The 21,134-nt window shown below is 35.2% G+C and overlaps 1 protein-coding gene across 12 annotated transcripts in view; it reads right to left on the bottom strand.

The window, feature by feature from the left end:
* LOC106068207 (uncharacterized) overlaps nucleotides 1-21,134 on the bottom strand; it is a 251,871-nt gene that overhangs the window by 40,339 nt on the left and 190,398 nt on the right. For 10 of the 12 annotated variants that reach the window (XM_056019732.1, XM_056019733.1, XM_056019734.1 and 7 more), the window contains one exon: nucleotides 8,798-8,920. The exons of the other annotated variants lie outside the window; for them this stretch is intronic. In XM_056019732.1, coding sequence (XP_055875707.1) covers nucleotides 8,798-8,920 — 123 coding nt within the window. The remainder of the gene's footprint in view (nucleotides 1-8,797; nucleotides 8,921-21,134) is intronic. 12 annotated transcript variants of the gene reach the window in all.

Here is a 21,134-nt window from a genome sequence, read left to right as displayed (position 1 = left end):
AATTATTCACCCGCACCACCTTTTCTTCTCCAGGCTAGACTTAGTTGACCACATTGGAGATAGCTAGGCCGCGTCTTTCGATTTATCTTCTCTTGACCGGGGCAAAGATACACACAGTTTCTTTGATCTTACCGGCCGGATGTCTGACGGGCGGAGTTGAAGTCACCGTCCCCCCCCCTTCTCACACGTCTGTTTTTGATCTAGGAGATCACGCGGACCAACACGCCCATTGACCTTTCCAAGGGGCGACTCCCATCTCAAGTCTAATTCACCCACGTGTAAGATAATTCTGAGCCTAGGACATTTCCTGTTTCCACCCGCATTTTCCAGGCCTATATAAAGTAGATCCAAATCAAATCAGACCCTCTTATTTCTCATTGTCGTTGAGCAATCGAGTCTGGACTATATCATTTATTCTCACTCCTAGAGGAATACCTGGTGGTAAGCCGAACTTAATCACAAGTTCCATCTTAGTTACTTTGTGCATATTTCTCACTAGAGATTATCATGTGTATTTTATTACTTCACTTATATTTAATTAGTGCATTGTGTATTTCTCACTGTCGTAAGTAGAAAACATAAACATGTCCTATGTATGTATTTAAGTATTGCATTAATCTATTAATGCTGCGTTGCTCAATTGATCGTTGATGCAACCATGTATATATTTGTACATCTTATTTTATTTCCTTTATCTCGGCTGTCCGCCTTGATAATTTTACTAGCGCACTGATACTGCGTTTAGAAGAGAAGATATATGAATTATCTCCCCTTTACTCATTTTACTCTAACGAGAGTTGCGCCCCTTGAACGGACACCCTCTCCATTCAAGCGCGCTCCATTGTTCTCGGCCGACGGTCGTATGTAAACAAACCGTCATGGTCGCTGACCACCGCCCATTTCCCCCCCCCCTTTCTCTCTTCCAACTTGTGTTGATTATTTGAGATTATTATTTCCCCTTATATGTACATTTTTATATTATTATTTCTCCTTTTATGTACATTTTATATTGCTACTATCAGCCAACTATTTTCCAAATCCCATTTGTCATCATCTCCCCATTGTGCTCTAAAGCAATTTCACCAATCTGACGAATGCACCTCAGTCGAGGACATCGATAAGGTGCATGAGAGACATGTCCTAACTTGTCTTTATTTATCCGCAGCCTCCCTCAGGTGTCTGCCTATTTGCTATCGAGAATCACTTATTGCCTTTGTGCTTAGTGCTATTCTATTAGTGCTTGCCTATTTATCGGATCACTCGCCCACTTGCAATTGAGTATCTTCTACTGACCACGTGGATCTACTCAACTCTACTACTTGGCGCTATCGGCCTTGCCCGCCTATTCGACAGCCCACCTGTCAACTTATTAGGTGCGACGTCCCTATAGACCCAGATCTGTGCGAAACGTCATAGCTACGCCAACCCTCGGCACCTCACTGGACATATCCTGCTCATTACGCTGCCCACGGCAGATCAGCTCTGCCCGCAGTACACTTGTGCCCCCGGAAGCCGGCCACCCGCCCTACTGTGCCCACTACAGATATCAGAACTTTGGATTGAGACTCCACAAGAACTGAATCACCGGCGTTCCTCTATCCGCTAGAGCGCCACCTCCAGCTGCAGAACCTCAAGCCAGGACACAGCCAGCTGCGACATCAACAGGATAACCAGCTAAGTTCAGAAGACAAAGTGAAATACTCTGTTATTAAGTGCAAGAGTGATGATTAAATCCATTATTGCTTAGAGATAGACGCAAACCCTCCCCCTTTTTATTCTTATATGTAAATATTTATGTTAATAAATATTATTCATTTTTAACTTTGTATCTTTCTTTCATTGCTTGTTTCGATGCGTGCCTGCTCCCGATTTATATGCTGACGGGTTGTTGTGTGATAGCTTTAAAAATAATTATCCCCTAGACATTAAACGCGCCAAACACACGTCACTTTCCCCAACCTGTCACAATTCTCAACCATCCAATCGCTCACCCTTGCAACGGTACCACTGATTTTCTCTGCCAGATGCGACAGCTCTGAGGGTAATGAGGAATAGTATAACTGTGAGTCATCGGCAAAGAAGTGGTATAATATGACGGTTGGCTGTATGACACCACTGAGTCTGTATGTATACATAGTGAACAGTACTGCGCCTAGAACTGATCCTTAGGGTACTCGTACTTCAAGAGTGAGCTTGTTGATTCTGTCCCGTTAACAACGACACTTTGGGTGCGTTCAGTCAGGTAGGATCCAAGCCACTTTAGGACTATCTTACCTTATCTTATCTTATATAATACAGACGTCACTTCAAAAAATAAGATGATTACGTCCTATGCGTCTTGCATTTAGTCATGCATATTAACCAATGACTTAAATTCTGCCTAGTCACTGGTTATTCTGGCTAGCTCAGGCAACCCATTCCATGCTCTAACAGCACTAGGGAAGAAGGAGTATTTGTACCAATTTGTCCTAGCATATGGTATGAATAATGTGCCTTTATCTTTGTATCTTTCAGAGTATTTTATTAAATTTTGTTCAGTGTTTTATGTATAATTGCTACTTTACTTTTAAGTCTTCTATCCTGAAGGCTTTCTAAATTTAGTGATTTAACTAAAGGTGTTACTCTAGTCAAATGTGAATGTTCGTTTGCTATGAATCTCACTGCTCTAATTTGTGTCTGTTCCAGTTTCTTAATGTTTTCTTGAGATGAGAGTCGCAAACAGAGGAAGCATATTCTATTATTGGCCAAACCATGGTTAAATAACATTTTAGCTTTATCTTATTTGATTTATAGAAATTTCTTTTAATAAGCCCTAATGCTTTGTTTATGGGGATTCCATGACAGTTTTTCATTTATTATAACACCTAGGTATTTTGCGTTTTTAGTTTGTGTTACTGGTTTACCATGAATAAGATAAGTGGAATTAATTTGTTTTCGCTTTTTTGTTACTCTTAATAACTGACATTTTTCTGGATGGAAAGACATGCTCCAATTTGATTTCTATTTCTCTAATTCATCTAATTCTCTTTGTAAAATTTCTGTATCTTGTGTTGTTTTTATTGTTCTATATATTATGCAATCGTCTGCGAATAATCTGACTTTTGTTCCTGAACTAATGCAATTTGGTACATCGTTTATGTAAATTAAAAATAGTAGTGGACCTAAGACTGTTCCTTGAGGTACGCCTGAGTTTACTTTTATCGGTGTTGATTTAGAGCCATTTATTATTACAGTTTGTTCTCTATCAGAAAATCTTTAATCCACTGGTGAAATGGACCATCAATGCCGAAATATTTTAATTTGTTATGCAAACTATGGTGGTGAACTTTATTAAAAGCTTTGGAAAAGTCTTGTAAGATAGCATCTATTTGCTCACTGTTATCTAAACCTTTTGAAAAATCCTCAATTAGTCCTATTAGTTAATTTTCACATGATCTATATTTCCTAAAGCCATGTTGATATGGAGTAAGGACATTATGTTTGTCTAAGTGGTTTATGATGTTGCTACATATTATGTGTTCTAGGATTTTACATGTGATGCTGGATAGTGATACTGGTCTGTAATTTCCTGGGTCTGATTTTTTTCCCTTTTTAAATAGAGGGATGACATTAGCTTCTTTCCAGTCCCTTGGTACACTGCCCTGGTAAAGAGATGCCTGAAAAAGTATTTTGAACACTGGTGCTAGCTCATTGCTTAGTTCTTTGAGTAATCTAGCTGGAATACCATCAGGTCCAGATGCTTTATTAGGTTTCATGTTCGTTAATAGTTTTTGGATTCCCTTTTCTTGTACTTTTATATATCCTATGTTGTCTACTTGGTTCAAATAATATGTCTTTGTCTTCTGGGACTGAGAATGCTGATGCAAAGTATTTGTTTAAGATGTTAGCTTTAGTTTCATTATCATTGTGTATTAAATTGTCTTCTCCTTTTAATGGCCTATGCCTGTTGTTGGATTTTGAACACTGGTGCTAACTCATTGCTTAGTTCTTTGAGTAATCTAGCTGGAATACCATCAGGTTCAGATGATTTATTCAGTTTGATGTTTGCTAATAGTTTTTGGATTCCCTTTTTCGTGTACTTCTATATCTCCTATGTTGTCTACATGGTTCAAATTAAGTAATATGTCTTTGTTCTCCTGGGGCTGAGAATGCTGATGCAAAGTATTTATTTAGGATGTTAGCTTTAGTTTCATTATCATAATGTGTTATCTTCTTTTAATGGCGCTATGCCTGTTGTTTCCATTTTCTTAGACTTAATGTATGACCATAGGTTTTTGTTGTTATCTATAGATATTACGTTGTTTATGTATTCACTCTGAAGCTGTCTGCTTACTTTTTGGGTTAGGTATTAATTTTTATGTACTTTTTATAAACTCATTCTGACTTAGTTTCTTAAAATTTTCTATATAGCTTTTCCTTCTGTTTACAAAGCTTCTTTAATCTATTATTAAACCAGCATTTATTTATTTTGTTTCGCATGTATCTAGTTGGTATATGGTTTTCTATAATATTTTTAAGATAGTTTTGTATGAAATTTTAGAGGTCATCGACTGGATGGTTAATGTCTCTTTCTGATAAGAATGTTTATTGAAAGTTTAATGCAGCTTGATGTAGTTGTGTTAGGTTGTATTTGTTCCAGAGTAAGATTTTTCTTTTGGGTTTTATATTGGCTACTGCTTTTATCTGACTGTGTATTTTTATGATCTCATGGTCTGATAGACCAGGTATAATATCATAATCAACTAGTAATCCAGGTCTGTTGGTTAAGAAGAGATCTAGTGTGTTGTTTAATCTAATTGGCTTTTTAGTGATTTGATCTAAACTTAGGTTGTGTAAAGTTTCTATGAAAAGCTCATTTATATATGGTTCGTGTTTTCCCAATTTATATCAGGTAGGTTGAAATCACCCATAATACAAAAAACTGCATTTTTATTTGTCTCTTTAAGTGTAGTAAACTGATTACATTGTTCTTGCATGTATTCTAAACTAGAATTTGGTGGTCTGTAAATACTGCCTATTATTAGGGATGTTGATGTGGTATTAATTTTACAAAATGTTGATTCTATTATAGCTAAACCAAAGGTAGCAGAGAATCTGGCCATCATAATGTCATGGTCTAGCGCAGGGGTGGGCTAAATACGGCCCGCGGGCCACATGCGGCCCGCCAGAGTCTTTTGTGCGGCCCGCTGACACCTACAGAAATAAGGTGTATACATATTAAAAATGCAAATATATTTTAAAATAAATAATTCTAAATATCTATATAAATTTTAGAAAGTTTTGATTCTTATCACTTATGAGGAAGAGGCTAAAGAAACATTGTCTCAACATGTCATTCTAAAAAGTTTAAAGTAAAAAAAGATAATTCTTATTAGCAATCGAAACATTCAGTCAAAGACGCAAACTCAGTTTAGTATTTATGCAATGTTTTGAAGAACTGTGTTTAAAGGGTTGGGTGGCCTTGGAACAAGATGGCATGTGTAACAACTGATTGAGCCCGTGCTTTGACTGAGAAAAATAGAATAATATCCCAACCATAAACTCTTAATGGGAACGTTTGCGCAACGTTGCATTGAATATCAAATATATTATTGACCAAATTAATTGTATCACTAATCAAACTTATCAGAGCTAAAAGAATCAACCACAGATAGTTCATAGAATTACTTAAAGATTGGAAACAAATCATACACAGTGGTATCCGCTGGCCTAGCATGGGCAAGATGGTATTGAGAAGAAAATGGTATCTCAAGGAAGAAACTATGTTCTTTGGACTGTGACTAATATTTTTAATGAAGAGTGGAAGACAGACTTTTTACATCGGGAGTATTGCAGTGAGTTGTTTCCACATGAAATGTATGTGCATGATAAATCTTTTCAAACAAAGCCATTTCTCAAGGCACGTAATTCAAAACAGGTTTTGTCATTTTCCTTTGTTGAAAGGTTTTACTGTTTCTAGTAAAATGGCTGAAAATTACAAGACTTATTTGGATTCCTTGATTGTAAATTCGAAAGCAAATTTTTTAACATCAAGAGTTTAAAACCAGTTTTCAATAACCTCTGGTGCAGAAGTTGATTTAGCTCTAGAGGACATACCTCCAAGCAAATTACGACCTAAAAGAGAAGTTCCAGTCAGTTCCTCCGTGGGAGTCTTATGGGTGCCAGAAGCAGTATTTCCACACTTTAAAAAATTTGCTGATAGACTTTCACATTATTTGGGTCCAAATACATTTGTGAACAAGTATTTTTTTCTCGACTTAAAATAACGTAATCATAGGGCAATGCTGACTGACTAACAGTTTCGGAAAATTATGCACGAATGTAAGCTGTAATATACTTCACATTAAGTACAACTGTACCTTTGTGGTGAAATATTGTGATGTAAGAAAGGTGCGGCAATTTTTTTTTCGGAAAATTTGTTTCAGAAATGGCTCTTGCTCAATTGGGAATGTAAAAAAAAAGAAATTTAAATGTATAAAACAGTATAAAGGTGAATGAAAAGATAATATACACAGTTAGCTAGAGTAGTTTTCTGATTTATAATTACATACTTCATATAAATTTATTCGGCCCCCTATTCCCAAAATTTGTTTAATGCGGCCCTCGATGAAAAAATGTTGCCCACCCATGGTCTAGCGTATCAAAGGCTGCAGACAAGTCTAGCTTGGAAAGTATTGATATGTGGTCTATGTCGGAATTGTCGTTTAGTACCCTGACCACTGCTGTCTCTGTGCTACGCACTTTCTATACGCAGATTGAAATTCTTCCAAGAGACAGTACTGTTCAAGATAAGAAAGAATTTGCGCTAACACGATGCGCTCCAGAAGCTTTGACAGGAAGGGAAGATTTGATACCGGGCGATAGATTTTTAAACATTCCGGGTCAAGACTGGATTTCTTTAATATCGGCCTGACAAGTGCATGCTTAAATTGCTGTGGTACAATACTTGTGATGTGTGTCTTGTATGTTTCCTACGATGGTTAAATCTTGCTCCATAACGCATTTCCTTGTGTTTAAAATCTTTAAAGCTTTCTTAATAATGATTTTCTCGCATAGATGTTGCCAATAATTTGACTAGTAGCTTTTAGGATATTGTTAATATATTTTTTTAAAGATTGAAAACCAAACAGAGATGTTTAAATTTAAAATTCTGCAAATGTGAGCTATGTCAAACATTGATCAAGTGTTTGTGCTAACACAAAAGGGCGGCATTTTTTTTAGTAATCTCAATCTGTTGTCTGTTGTTTTTTTACGACTTTAGCTTGTTTTCAGTAAAATGTAATTTATTATCTAAGAAGGTACAGAAGAATTGTAGCGTTTGGATAATTTCAAAGTTCATTGTGATAACATAATATTCCTAGATAATCTTGTTTTGGGTCATTTTACTAGCTTTCCTTACAACGAAAATTAATTTTAAAAAGGTGTGGAAACACAAACTCAAAATTGGCCCCCGAATTGGTGAGTTCAGGCAGATAAAAAGGCAAGTTCAATATTTTCAGAAAGAATATATGAAACTTTATATTACAGGTGAGCTCAGGCAGATAAAAAGGCAGGTTCAATATTTTCAGAAAGAATATATGAAACTTTATATTACCAATCAATAACTACAACTCTATCTCCGTCGATACAAAAAGAAGAGACATGCTATTGTACTGTCAGTTTGACTAACGACTTGATACCACTGAATACGGAGATTTATTAATGTTATTATTATTACATTGTTAATATTCATATGTATTCGATGAGTTGATAGTTACGAAGATATAGTTAACCCTAGGTATCACTTACAAAGACCGTATGAATGAAGAGATTAGAAATATAATTAATACAGCGATTGGACTCCACGATGTCCTACTAACCACTGTCAAAAATACGTAAACTAAAACTCTATGGCGCATCACAACGTCCTTAGGGCTTGCTAAGACCTTTCTTCAGGAAAAAGTACCAGAAAAAAGATGAAGAAGAAGACAGAGAAAGCCATGGGGATACAACATCTAAGAATGGACGGGCCTGTCAGTAAATGAAATTCTATCAAAGACAGAGAGGAATGGATAAAGACGCTAGACAGATCTTCTGTGGTGCCCCAATAGTTCAAAAGACTAAAGAATAGATGAAGATGAAATTAAAGGTGAACTTTTCCCTTTGATTGGGCCCACCGTGGCTTGTTTGCATTGAACACCTCGTGTTTAATATAAAACCCTACTTATTTATTGTTGTTTTAAATTATATTTTACTAGTTTGCATATTAAATAGACTTTTTCTCTTAAAAAAAAAAGTAAACATTTTTTTATAAGTATAATATTTATTACAAAATATTACATAATTCATTATAACAATTAATAAAAAAATTGACAAAAACCTAAAACCGTTTGCAAAAATGTGGTAAAATGTGGTAAATAGTCACCACCCTTACTAATTAGTCTCCCATATTTCTTGCTATTAATAGTGAATACTTGTACAATTAGTTTATTTTTATTGGAAATAATGCTTGCATAGTTGTTTTTAAAAATTAATGTTTTCTCTTTCAGAAAAGAAAAAAATAGCCGTTGCATCAGAACTTTGAAAAGTCTACAATATCATGATGTCGGATTTTCAATATCTTTTCTAGTTTACGAGATCTAAGCGGACGGACAGACGGACCACACAAAACTAATTGCGGCTATTCCCCTTTCTCTGGTCACTAAAAATGTAGGTATCACGCATCAATTTGGAAAAAAATCGATTATTTTTAAACACCCAAATAAGATATAATTCAAATGACAAGAAAAAAATGACAAAGCATTCAAGTCTTTCTTACCACCAGAACTACTTGACTCTTCGCCATCAAAATCACTTCCGGTACAGTCATCATTATACTCAGCAGCAGTTCGTGGTCTTCGCTCCATGGGTTCATATGTTATAGACATCACCTTTTCAGAGACTGAAGAATAAATAATTAGTTCACGTGCTACAAAAATGCCATTATCTGGGAAAGATAAACATTACAAGTAAAGAAAAGCTTGTTTTATATTTTGCTGTCAATAATTAATTTATTAAGCATTATTTAATCTAGATTGATGGTAGAGTCGCATTTTTATCTGTGCATAATCTCTCTCTTTTTTTTTATGGCTTGTTCTCACGGAGATGTCGATCTTTCATTCGGTTGATTAAGATGCAGTTAAACACTTTTAGAGGCGCGGTGGCTGAGCGGTAAAGCGCTTGGCTTCTGAACCGGGGTTCCCGGGTTCGAATCCTGGTGAAGACTGGGATTTTTATTTCGGGATCCTTTGGCGCCTCTGAGTCCACCCAGCTCTAACCTGACATTAGTTGGGGAAAAGTAAAGGCGGTTGGTCGTTGTGCTGGCCACATGACACCCTCGTTAACCGTAGGCCACAGAATCAGATGACCTTTACATCATCTGCCCTATTGCAGCCCTATAGACCACAAGGTCTGAAAGGGAACTTTACTTTTTTTTAAACACTTTTCTATACCTCGGTAGTTGGCACTTTTCCTCATATCTTGTAAAAGAGTGGGTAGAATAGCTTCAAGCTTGTCTCGATGTCTGACCTAATGCTTCTACTGAGATGCTCTTAGGTATTATGTTCGCAGATTTGCCGTTCTTCAAATGGTGGATCGCTCTGCAAATTAGGAGTAGGGTTCCATAGAAGGTGCACTTAAATTAATATGCAAATCTCTTGTAGCTGGCGATATCTCTGGTGGGTTTGCAGAGTTGGTCTATTTAGTAGCTTCTGGAAATTCTCGATCCACCTATATCGTTAACGCTTCGTCATTCTTGTCTTTTACTAGTCTATCTGGTTTGGCACATTTCAGTTATCTTATTAATAATAGAGTAAAAATCTTTAGTGGTGTTCTGGAGTGCTGCTTCTTCTGTTGCTAGTGCTTCTATGTAAGTCCACTTGTCTGATCTAAAACTTCGCTTGACGTTTATATCTGATTCTGTTTATTTTTATTTTTTTATGCTTTTGCTACTCATCTTTTACTGTTTTCACACCTGATTTTTTGTCCTTTCTTTTTTCCTCGATCTTATGTAGAATTTCTGCTGATATCCACTCCTTGTGAGTGTATGAGTTGGTACCGAGAATCCCTTGCAAGTTGGTATCAATCACTTTCTGTCTCGTCTATTCGTTTCTAGCAGCTATTCTAATACCTAGAGTTGTGTTTGATAGGTAAACATTGAACTCTCCCTGTTTCGTGCTAGCGTCATATAATTATTTTGACAATTGACAAAATTGTATGTTAGAAATTTTTGTAAAAAAAATTCACAGTATTTCTTCATATAGTAAAAAGTATTACTAGCGTTACACGCTAGCAAAGCCCGTTGATTTACCCCTACGCTATATATTATATAGTTTCTTTTGGCCGGCTCACCCCTCCTTGCCCCGCACTTCCAATAAAGCCATCCACATTTTATGGATTCCCTAAATAGACCTTAAATTATAGTATCTGTTACTTTGAATTGGAACGGTCCATTTGCATCTTTTTCTTCTTTCTCCCCTTCTCTCTCTATCCCTCCCTTTTTTTTTTTTTTTGCACACTACGTTATGCTCTCCCGCATAGACTTTTGACAAGAATCGGAAAAAAAAAAGCTTAATAACGCTACACACACATACTTTTGGCTCGTGAATTCTAGTATCACTTTTTCCTCCCACTGATTTCTCTCCCACAACAAAAAAAAAAGGATTAAACAAAATCCGAAATAAAGAATAACAATAATAAATTTGCGATTAATAACATTTTTTACCATTTGTTTTTGTTTAGCGCTATTTCATGCTTTTAGCTTTTTCAATACGCTATGATCATTTCTGGACCAGTTGGGAAAATTGGGGTTGGGGAAGAAAGAGAGGGATATCGGGGTAGATTTTTACCGTAATTGGCTTTTAAAATAATTTACAGAAAACAAAAAAGGTGAATGACCTGAATTTGAACTCATGACTAACCACTCAGCTAGTTAGGTACTTATGACTAGAGAAGATAGTATTGTTATATATTGTTGTTTCTATTTAGAGCGGCAACATATGAAGGGGGCTAATTCAGCTTATACCAACACTTCAGTCAAGAACAATTTATTGTTCGAGATAACAGACAAAATAATTAATTACCGATAGTTAATTAACTACTTGATTCATTCTTTTAAAAATTTGATGCTTGTAAAACAAATAAGTGTGCAAAATTTCAGCTTAATCCAAGAATATCAGGTGACCGAGCCTCGCTCGGATTAATAATTTGTTAAGGAAGGATATATACCCGAAGTCATTTTGAGAATATTTTTGTACCAGGTGGCCGAACCTCGCTCTGTTAAATAACTGCGTAAGGATATATACACAAAGTTATTTTGAGAATATTCTTGTAATTACGAAAATGAACGATCGGATAAAGACCACTAATCTGAAGAGTTGTTTTAGTGTTCTGTTAGTTCTAATTGTAGGCCTAATTGAACATGTCGATTAAATTTAAAGTCTTTTAAGTCCTCCTACAGTCTAGACAAACTACAGCTCAAGTCCGTATTAAAGTTTTGCAATCCATCTTTTGCGTAATTGTATTGTAGGCTTACTATTATTGGCTTGGAAGAAAGTCTTTGCAGTGTAACTTCTCTACGTTATAGGGTAAAACATGCACTTAGTGACAAAGTAAAATGGCTCATTTTTTCTTATTAGACTTAAATCATTGCATTAGTTTTCTAAAGAAACGTTTCCGTAGGGCACCTCTGTTACGCCGAATAATATGCTCGTTACCCATACGGCATACGTGCCCTGCCCAGCCTGACTGTCGGACTATAAGAAGTTCATACCGGCTTTTGCCATCCATCCATCCCAGTGGTGCTATGACCTGCTTTTACGCATCCCTCCATTCAGATCTCTCCTGGGCTTTCCGTCAACACGCCCTAACTCCAAGCTTTTTACCGAGGTTTATAGTTAAATCAAAAGAGGCTGCAGCGTACGCAAACTCGTTGACCGCTAGATGGATATCATGTTTAGTGTGAGCAAGTAAGGCGTGGAGAAGCTGTGTTATGACCATTTCCTTTGTTTTGGTACAGGACAGTAGACACCGAAGCATGAACACATGGTAATAATTCACCAGCAAAATAATAATAATAATAAGGCTTGTCTTAGAGTCCGAAAATTAATGAGGCTTGCAGCTGTGACCTACATATCTTGCCACATCCAAGGCAAGCATAACCATTGTCCGCGGTGCTCGATTAAGATTTTCTTTTAGCGTCTGCGTCTGTCCTCGCAGCAAATTTTCTTTTGGTCTCAAATGTGTATCCGCGGCCTCTGTATAGAGGGAATTCTTTAAGTCCGACAGTTACGCTGGACAGAGCAGTATCCTGTATGGGAGACGAATCTCAGACGAACGCATGCCAAAGGCAGTCTTTTTTGGTGAGCTAAAAAGTGGTCGACGTAACACCGAAACGCTTAAAACACCAGCTTATGGCGCAAACTTGACTTAGCTGACATAGAAGAGAGCACATGGTTGCATGCAACCTCAGAACGAGACAGCTGGAGGGCACCAGCTAAATAAACAACAAAGTAAAAGGTATCTACACCGCTCTACACAATTAAAGTGTAAACAACTTATTAAGCACTTAAAACACAATAACTAATCATACATCGGCACATTTAATTTCATTACTTCTCTTTCATAGTTCTATAATAAATCAATCTACAGTAAGATGGTGCGCAAATGTTTAATTAGGTCTATTGATTCTTTAAAACTCGTTCTTGTTTGCAAAGAAATAATTTAGTGTACTGCGGTAAGCCTAGTGACGTAAGCAGCGTTTTTCCCGTTTACGTCATGGAAAATTTTCATTCATAAAACATTCTAGCCAAAATTAATTTTTCGATAATGAGGCATTTTCAAACCGATATAACGGTCGATCTCGAGTTTTCCCAATGTGGCCAATGAGTTGAGAATTTTTTTTCTCACTATTATGCACATACCGTGAAATTTTAAAGGAAATCGTTAGAGCCGTTTTCGAAATAAAATTTATAAATATATATACATACATACAAGAATTGCTCGCTTAAGAGTATAGGATTGGATGTCGAAGAAATAACGTGTACAAATAAATCTTGTACCAGATAGACAGAGTGAGTTGATTTAAGTAGTTCTGTAAGAATATTGGCACTTTTACCCCTTTCGGAGCCCCTAAAAAAGGACATTCACTATTAAAATATTACAGAGCAATTCAATAATATTATCGCTTTAAATGTGTAGCTTAACAATGTCTAAATACAAAATTTCTAATTGCTCTTTTAAAATTAATCTCACATTTTTCTGTACCTTTATTTTCCTTTCGCTGTTACAAATAAATTCGAACATTAAATGTATGTTCTATTGGAAACATTAATGTAAATTGATTTATTCTTAAGAAAAAATTAAATAACATTTGCCGAGGTCTGTTTAGTAATTGCTTTATGTGTGATTTAAAAATTGTTTACACTTTAATTGGGGAGAGCCATATATAGGAAAGGCCCATCAGCGAAAAGGCATATAAAGCGAACACCTCCCCGTAATTTTTATCCATTCTTATTTATTTCAAAAGTAACTGCAGAACTAATAAAATGGTATTACAAAGAGTCCATTTTTCTACATTTCCCACATAGTCACTTTCGTTTTCCCTCATAAAATAAAGCATAGCTGAAGGTCAAAGTTGACATGTATGGAAATTTCATTCTCAAAACGTTTCCGGATAAACGAGAATAGGTCCGAACTTAAGGCGATTTTAAAGCACCAAGGGACATCGGCCGAAAAAAAATTGCATATTATGCTTCTAAATTGATGAAGAAATAGTTAGCTAGAATAGCTAAGGTTATTCATTCCGTTGAAAAAAAAATATTATGGGGTGTTCGCTCAAAATGACCCTTTTAACTGAAAACCTATTCAGCGAAACCCCTATTATATAAGCTTAAAAAGCCATTAATAATAATTTAGTTACTGATTTAATCTGTTTTTCTTTTTGTCTTATCTATTTTTATTGTTTGTAAACTGAAATATTAAAATAATAGGCATATTTTTAACCTTTACCCAATGTCTTGGATTTCTAAGATTAAGGATGAGTGCATCACTACGTGTTTCACATGACTACGCCCAGTTGCGACCAGCATATATTTTCCCGCATTTTCTTTCCGTCTAAAAATTAAATTTTGACTCGCAGCTCTCCAACAGTCTCTCAGAGGTCATTTGCTGGCAGTTACTTTCCTCTATGCCAGTGAGGGTGAAATGACGATTCAGTTGATCTTAACAGCGCTTATACGGGGGGGGGGGGGGCTCTATTTTGCCGTCCTCCTTTTTTGTTCACTGGCTGGTTAACCTCTTGTTACTAATTAATGATATTAATATGTGTATAAATGGTTAAAAGAAGTGCAGAATTCATTTTCACAGGGTTCCCCCACCATTCTGAGATTAGGATTTCAGGAGATTTCCAAGAGTTTTCCAGGAGAAAATATTCGATTTCAGGATCGGAAAAAAACGCGAACTATATATTTAGTAATAAATATAAGAGTTACCATATAATATACATGTATAAAATTACAAGATCTCTCCTGAGCCTTTCGTCTCCATGCCCGAAACCCAAGCTGTTGTAGATCTGTCTCCATAACATCATCAATCCATCGCATTCGGGATCTGCCTTTGGGTCAATCAGCTTGTGTGTGTGTGGGGGAGGGAGATCGAGTTGGTGATTAAGTGCACTGAACATAAGTTCTTTAAAAAAGAATAGTTGCAGTAACGAGAGTTTATGAAATGGAGAGTACTACGACGTGGACTAGCCTATAGGAAGGTGGCGAGATAGAATTTTGTAGTTTCTTTATTTCTTTTAAGAAAAAAAATTTATCGCAAGTTTCGTAGGCTATATAGACATCAGTTCCAAGCAGAGAAAGGAGTTGAGGAGCACAAGAAAGTGAAAACAAATTTAGGCCTAATGCCACAAGGAGGACAATATTTATAAGGCTTCATGGAAGAAGTTAGATGATAGAACTAATTGAAACATAATTTCCTATATTTTAACATGCTATTTCGCTATTTTTTACGGCCTTTCGCTCATTATGACTCCCGCAAAAATTGCGTTCGCTGATTAGGTCCGACCACTACCGCAAGTTGACTTGAATTATAAATTTAATAGCTGATATGGAAAAAAGAATCAAATTTAGTTTTATCGCCCAATAGCTGAGGAGTCCGCAGAAGTTTTCATTTATTTAATAAGTTAAACTATTGCGGAGCTATAAATTCTAAACTAAAAACTGGCACAAAAGCGTTCGCTGTTGGTCCTTTCCCATAGGTGGCATTTTACTTTTGTGAAAAGGCTATTAGAGCCTACATTAATATGGTGCGCAAATGTTTAATTAGACCTATTGATTCATTAAAACTTCAAGCTCATGATTGCAAAGAAATGTTTTAGTGTACTGGTGTTAAGTTTGTTTCTTTGATATGATATGAAACACTTTTATTCATAAAATATGTGCTGACAAAATTAATTTTACGATAACGAAACATGTTCAAACCAATATAGCCTAACGATCGACCTCGATTTTTCGCGATTTGGCCAATAAATCGAGAATTTTTTCTCATTTATATACATATACCTGAAATCTAAAAAAAAGTCGTTAGAGCCGTTTTCGAATATAGACCTATATATATATATCTATACTATCTTATACTATAAAGTAGAAAGTAAGGCGAATGTATGTATGTATGTATGTATGTATGTATGTATGTATGTATGTATGTATGTATGTATGTATGTATGTATGTATGCATGCATGTATGCATGCATGTATGTATGTATGTATGTATGTATGTATGTATGTATGTATGTATGTATGAATATATGTATGCATGTATGCATGTATGTATGTATGTATGTATGTATGTATGTATGTATGTATGTATGTATGTATGTATGTATGTATGTGACTTATAGAAATCAAAACCGCTTGACCAATCTTGATAAAACTAGGCAGGAATGTTCCTTTTGTACTAACTTAGACCGTAGTGTATGTATTGTAACCCTAAAACAAACTTAAGACCCTAAAAAAATAAAGTTATCCGACTCTATTAAAGCTATAGTATTTATGGATCTAGGCCATGTTTACAATGTTGACATGAGAAAAGATCGAAAGGATCTAGACCTAGATCTAATTTTAAGAAATACACTTTGCGCAGATAGTTTTTTACTTTGACACACGAAAATACAAAAGAAGATCCATTGATTTCATTATATAATAAAATTAACCTTTAATTTTGTGTTTCAAAAGCATTTTTTACATAAATTAGTTCCTACAGATTTCCTGACGAACTTTCTTTCATTAGACAATACCGTAATGAATCGCGTACTAAAAATTAATTCGTTTAATTTTTTACTTTATAATCCCATCCCTAGATCTAAAACTCTAATTCAACACTAAGATGATAAAACTTCTCTTCGCACAGATAGTTTTATACTTTAACACATGAACATACTAATTATAGTCCATTCATTTCATATTTTGATCAAATAAACATTCAAATTTGGTTTTCTAAAGCATTTTTAAGAGACTACATTCGTTTACGAAAGCTGCGAAGCCGAGTTGAGTTAGGCCTTTATTCATTCATGAATCGCGTACTAAAAATTATTTCGTTTAATTGTTTACTTTATAATCCCATTCATTTAACAAAGCTATCGCTCTTTTCATTTTTAATAGATATGAATGTATCGGCTTCGGGTAAACCCATTTTCGCAAAATAATTTTATTTTCGTAGCGAAAGAGAAAAAAACTTGAAAGGATCATTAGCTAAGTTTAACATACATCTAAATCCAATCCACTAGATTATTAAACACAAACTTAGACCCGCAGGCCGCGGGTAATGTCAGGCTAATATATAATAAAGTAGAAAGTAAGGCGTATGAATGTATGTATGTGCCGAATATAAATCAAAACTGTTTGACCAATCTTGATAAAACTTGGCATAAATGTTCCTTGGGTACTTACTAAGACCGTAGTGTATGTATTGTAGCTCTAAAACAAACTTAAGACCCTCAAAAAACAAATTGGTCAACTCTATGAAAGTATAGCATCTTATAAATCTAGGCCATGTTAACATGATGTGTCTAAATGATGAGACAAGACGAAGAGGTCACGCATGCGCAGAGATGAAAATCTCTAGATCTAAATTAGCTCTCATTCAAGAAAACATAATTTTGTAATTTTACACATGAACATAGAAATTAGTGTCTATTCATTTCATTATTTAATGAAAATTGAGTTTACAAAACATTTTTTACATAAAATCGTTCGCTCTAAATGCGAATAGCTTTAGCCGCATTGACACACTTTTCCATAACTCGCGCGCACCATTACTTCCGCCGCGTAGTGATACGAATGAAATTAACGTCAGAGGTCATAATATCGCGCATTATAAAGGCATATTATCAAACTAATAAACTACTTACATAATACAATTTACTTTCCATTGTGTTTTTAAAGTATTTTACCCTACAACTACCGATTAGGTTTAATTTTAAGTCTTTATTTCCAATTTACTTTTTTCTTTCAAATTTACGTATGCGCATTTAGACCTATTAACAACGTAGCTACACATATACATTAGCCGTGTCGACAAACACTTCATTCATCATAGCGCGGTTTCTAGTCAACACTATAACCTGCTGTATCTAGGCTATTTTTTAGGGCAACACAAAGTGTATAGTCTTTTACTATAATAGGCTCAAAGTTTTTATTTATTGACTAGACTACTGTGACATTCAAATTGTTTACATTCTAGATCTAGATCTAAATAATATTAAACTAACAATGTTATATAAACAATTGCATTCGCGCGTTCGATTTGATTATTAAATATATTTATATTGCTTTTTCTCACCTACAGTTTACAGTATTCACCAAGGCAACGCTTATTGAGGTCATGAAGAAAACACATTTTAAAAATAAATCTTAAACCTACTTTCATTTTATAAAACGTAAACAAGACAAGATTTAGGTCGATTAGCTAATTTGATAGCTTCATTTATAATATTTTTACATTCACGCCTTCCGCATTCGCTTTACTTATAACATTATATTTCGTTTAATTGTTTACAAAACACTCTCAGTGACTACATCGACAGTGATACGCAAATTAAGACCCGCGGGCCGCGGGTAACATATGGCTAGTATATATATATTTAAATAAATAAATTATGGCTTTTATATAGCGCTACTTTCATGCTTATAGCATGCTCAGAGCGCTTTGGTCCGTGATGCCTTCAGGCGCTCAGAAAACACAATTCTGCACGAGTCGGGTCTCGAACCTCGAGCCCCTTCATAAGTAGCCAAGCCAAGTACATTTAGCCTCTCGACCACGCTTCCCACTCATATATACTATACTATATATACTATTATAAAGTAGAAAGTAAGACGTAGGCCTATGAATGTATGGGTGTATGTCCGGTATAGAAATCAAACCCGTTTGACCAATCTTAATAAAACTTGGCATAAATGTTCCTTGGGTTATAACTGGAACCGTAACGTAACAAACTTAAGACTCTCAAAAAAAAAAAAAAGTTGCCCAACTCAATGAAAGTGTTACACTGATCTAGGCCATGTTTACAGCGACAAGATCGAAAGGATCTAATTTTAAGAACTACACTTCGCACAGATAGTTTTTTTACTTTGGCACAGGAAAATATAAAATATAGTCTATTGATTTCATTATTTAATAAAATTAACCTTCTTATTTGTGTTTCAAAAGCATTTTTACATAAATTCATTCCTTATATATGTGAATTTAGACATGCTGGCCTACTTTATTATCCTCTTCAATTAGCAAATCGGGTAAACCCGTTATAATTGTACTTTATTTCCCACTCATCTCGCGCTACTTTCATTTTAATTGCTAAGTTATCTCTATTCCATAGACTATATATATATTCGCTTTTAACAAATCGGGTAAATCCGTTTCCATATTATTTTATATTCGATATGGATGTAATTCCATTTTCGCAAAACTACTTATTTTCGTGGCGAAAGGCAGAATGTAAGGACTTTTATGTATTTATGTATGTATATATTAGGGGTTTGTGGAGGATTTTTTGCCAGGCTCGGAGGCCCACCTACGTTCCTATCCATTCTCAAGCAGTTTCATGTGGGACAAAAGGCCAGATGAGACACAATGGTGACCTGTCTGATCATTTTTCAATGAAAGTGGCGTGAAATACGGCTGTGTACTTGCTCCTACTCTATTCACTATCTTCTTTGGCGTAATGCTGGGTCAAATGAGGCAACGATTGCACGAAAGCATCTACTGTAATCTACATTAGGTTTCGTTCGGACGGCAATGTGTTCAATCTTCGACCTCTACTATCCTATACAAAAAAAAAGAAATCGTCATAACAGAGCTTCTCAATGCCGATGATTGCGCCAGCTAGCTCACTATGAACATGATCTCCAGAACGCGGTCAACGAATTTGCATACGTTGCCTCCTATTTCGGTTTATCTATAAACCTCGGGAAAACAGAAGCAATGTTTTAGTATTCACCCAATATAATCTTCTGAGTCCCAAAGATCACCGTAAATGGACAGCCCCTAAACGTGATAGGCCACTTCAAATATTTAGGAAGCATAGTATCAAATGACGCCTCGCTTTCAAGGGAAGTTGATAACCGTCTGGCCAGGGCCAATAGTTATTTTGGACGCCTTTAGGCGAGAGTTTGGACGAATAAATGGCCCCGCCTGCTTACAATAATTGATGTCTACCAAGCGGTAGTTCTCTCAACCCATCTATATGGATCTGAGACATGTGCTCCATCATGGACATTCGGTGGCAAGACAGCACTACAAACAGCGATGTCCTTGCGAACGCCGGTATGGACAGTATAAAGGGACTTCTTATGGTCCGACAGTTACGCAGAGCACCTGGTTGCATGTGGCTTCAGAACGAGACAGCTGGAGGTCACTAAAAAAAAACACGGGATACACATTTGAGTCCAAAAGAAAATCCGCTGCCGAGGATAGACGCAGACGGCGAAAAAAAAATCTTAATTAGGGGTGCACCGGATAATACTTTTTGTTTGCTCTTCTAACTTATATTACATTTAATTTCGTGCTTAAACGTTGCAAAAACACATGATCAATAGTATGTTGTTCCGGTTATTTAATGTAAATAGGTTATGAAAGCTAAATGAAAATCTTTATAATGACTTACAACTATAAAGTTGTTCCGGATATTGTTTTATAAAAAATATATTTTGTCAAATGATTGTTTGAAATCGCATAATTGACTTATATTACACATATATTTTGGACAATACGTCACTATAGTTTAATTATCGATATCTAATTGTTCGTATTTTCAACTTGAAGCAAATTTATGTCAAATAGCTTTTTTTTTTCAAAAATATCGACAATTGGTTGTTCAGGATTTTAAAATAAGAAAGTAATTTACTAAAGACGATTATTAAAAATTACTTTTTAGACTTATTTTACATTTAAGTTTCTTGCTGAAACATATCAAAAGTTTTTTTTTTTATCGGTAAAGAATGTTCCTGATTTTGTTTTAACAAAGAAATCGACATACATCACTTTAATTTTCTTACAAATCGTTGCCAAAATTGTTCCGAATATTATATGAAAAATCTACTTACGCCAAATAACTGTTTGAAATCCCTCTCTAACAAATAAAACAAATAATCTTCTTCTCATTTACAAAATTGGTTGTTCCGGATTTTTTATGAAAAACATTTAAACTCTAATTATGTAAAATCGCACTTCTCTCTTACACTATATTTAATTTTCTAGCTAAAACGATACAAAATTTAATTATCATTAATATTATCTTCCAATTTTTAAGGAAAAAAAACTTCCTAACATCGGAGTATGGTTTGAAAATCTCTCCACAATGCTATCTAATTTTCATACGAGACCATCCCAAAAATTTAATTTACAGTAGTAGATTTATCTGGAATTCTCTTTTTCACTCACTATATATATATAAATCCGGAACTATTTTAGCTACTTATATATGAAATACATATTAAGTCTAACTAGCCCATTGTGACGCAATGGAATTTTTTTACGTTTGACGTCATATGGAATTCATTCTTTAAATGATTTGCTAAAATAACTCGGCGCACCAGTGTCTATGAACCCTCGACAACTTG

The sequence above is a fragment of the Biomphalaria glabrata genome, chromosome 2 (assembly GCF_947242115.1).
Source record: "Biomphalaria glabrata chromosome 2, xgBioGlab47.1, whole genome shotgun sequence".
In the NCBI taxonomy this organism is placed as follows: Eukaryota; Metazoa; Mollusca; class Gastropoda; family Planorbidae; genus Biomphalaria; species Biomphalaria glabrata.
Note: the sequence above shows the minus strand (reverse complement) of the source record. Positions and strands in the feature narration are given on the sequence as shown.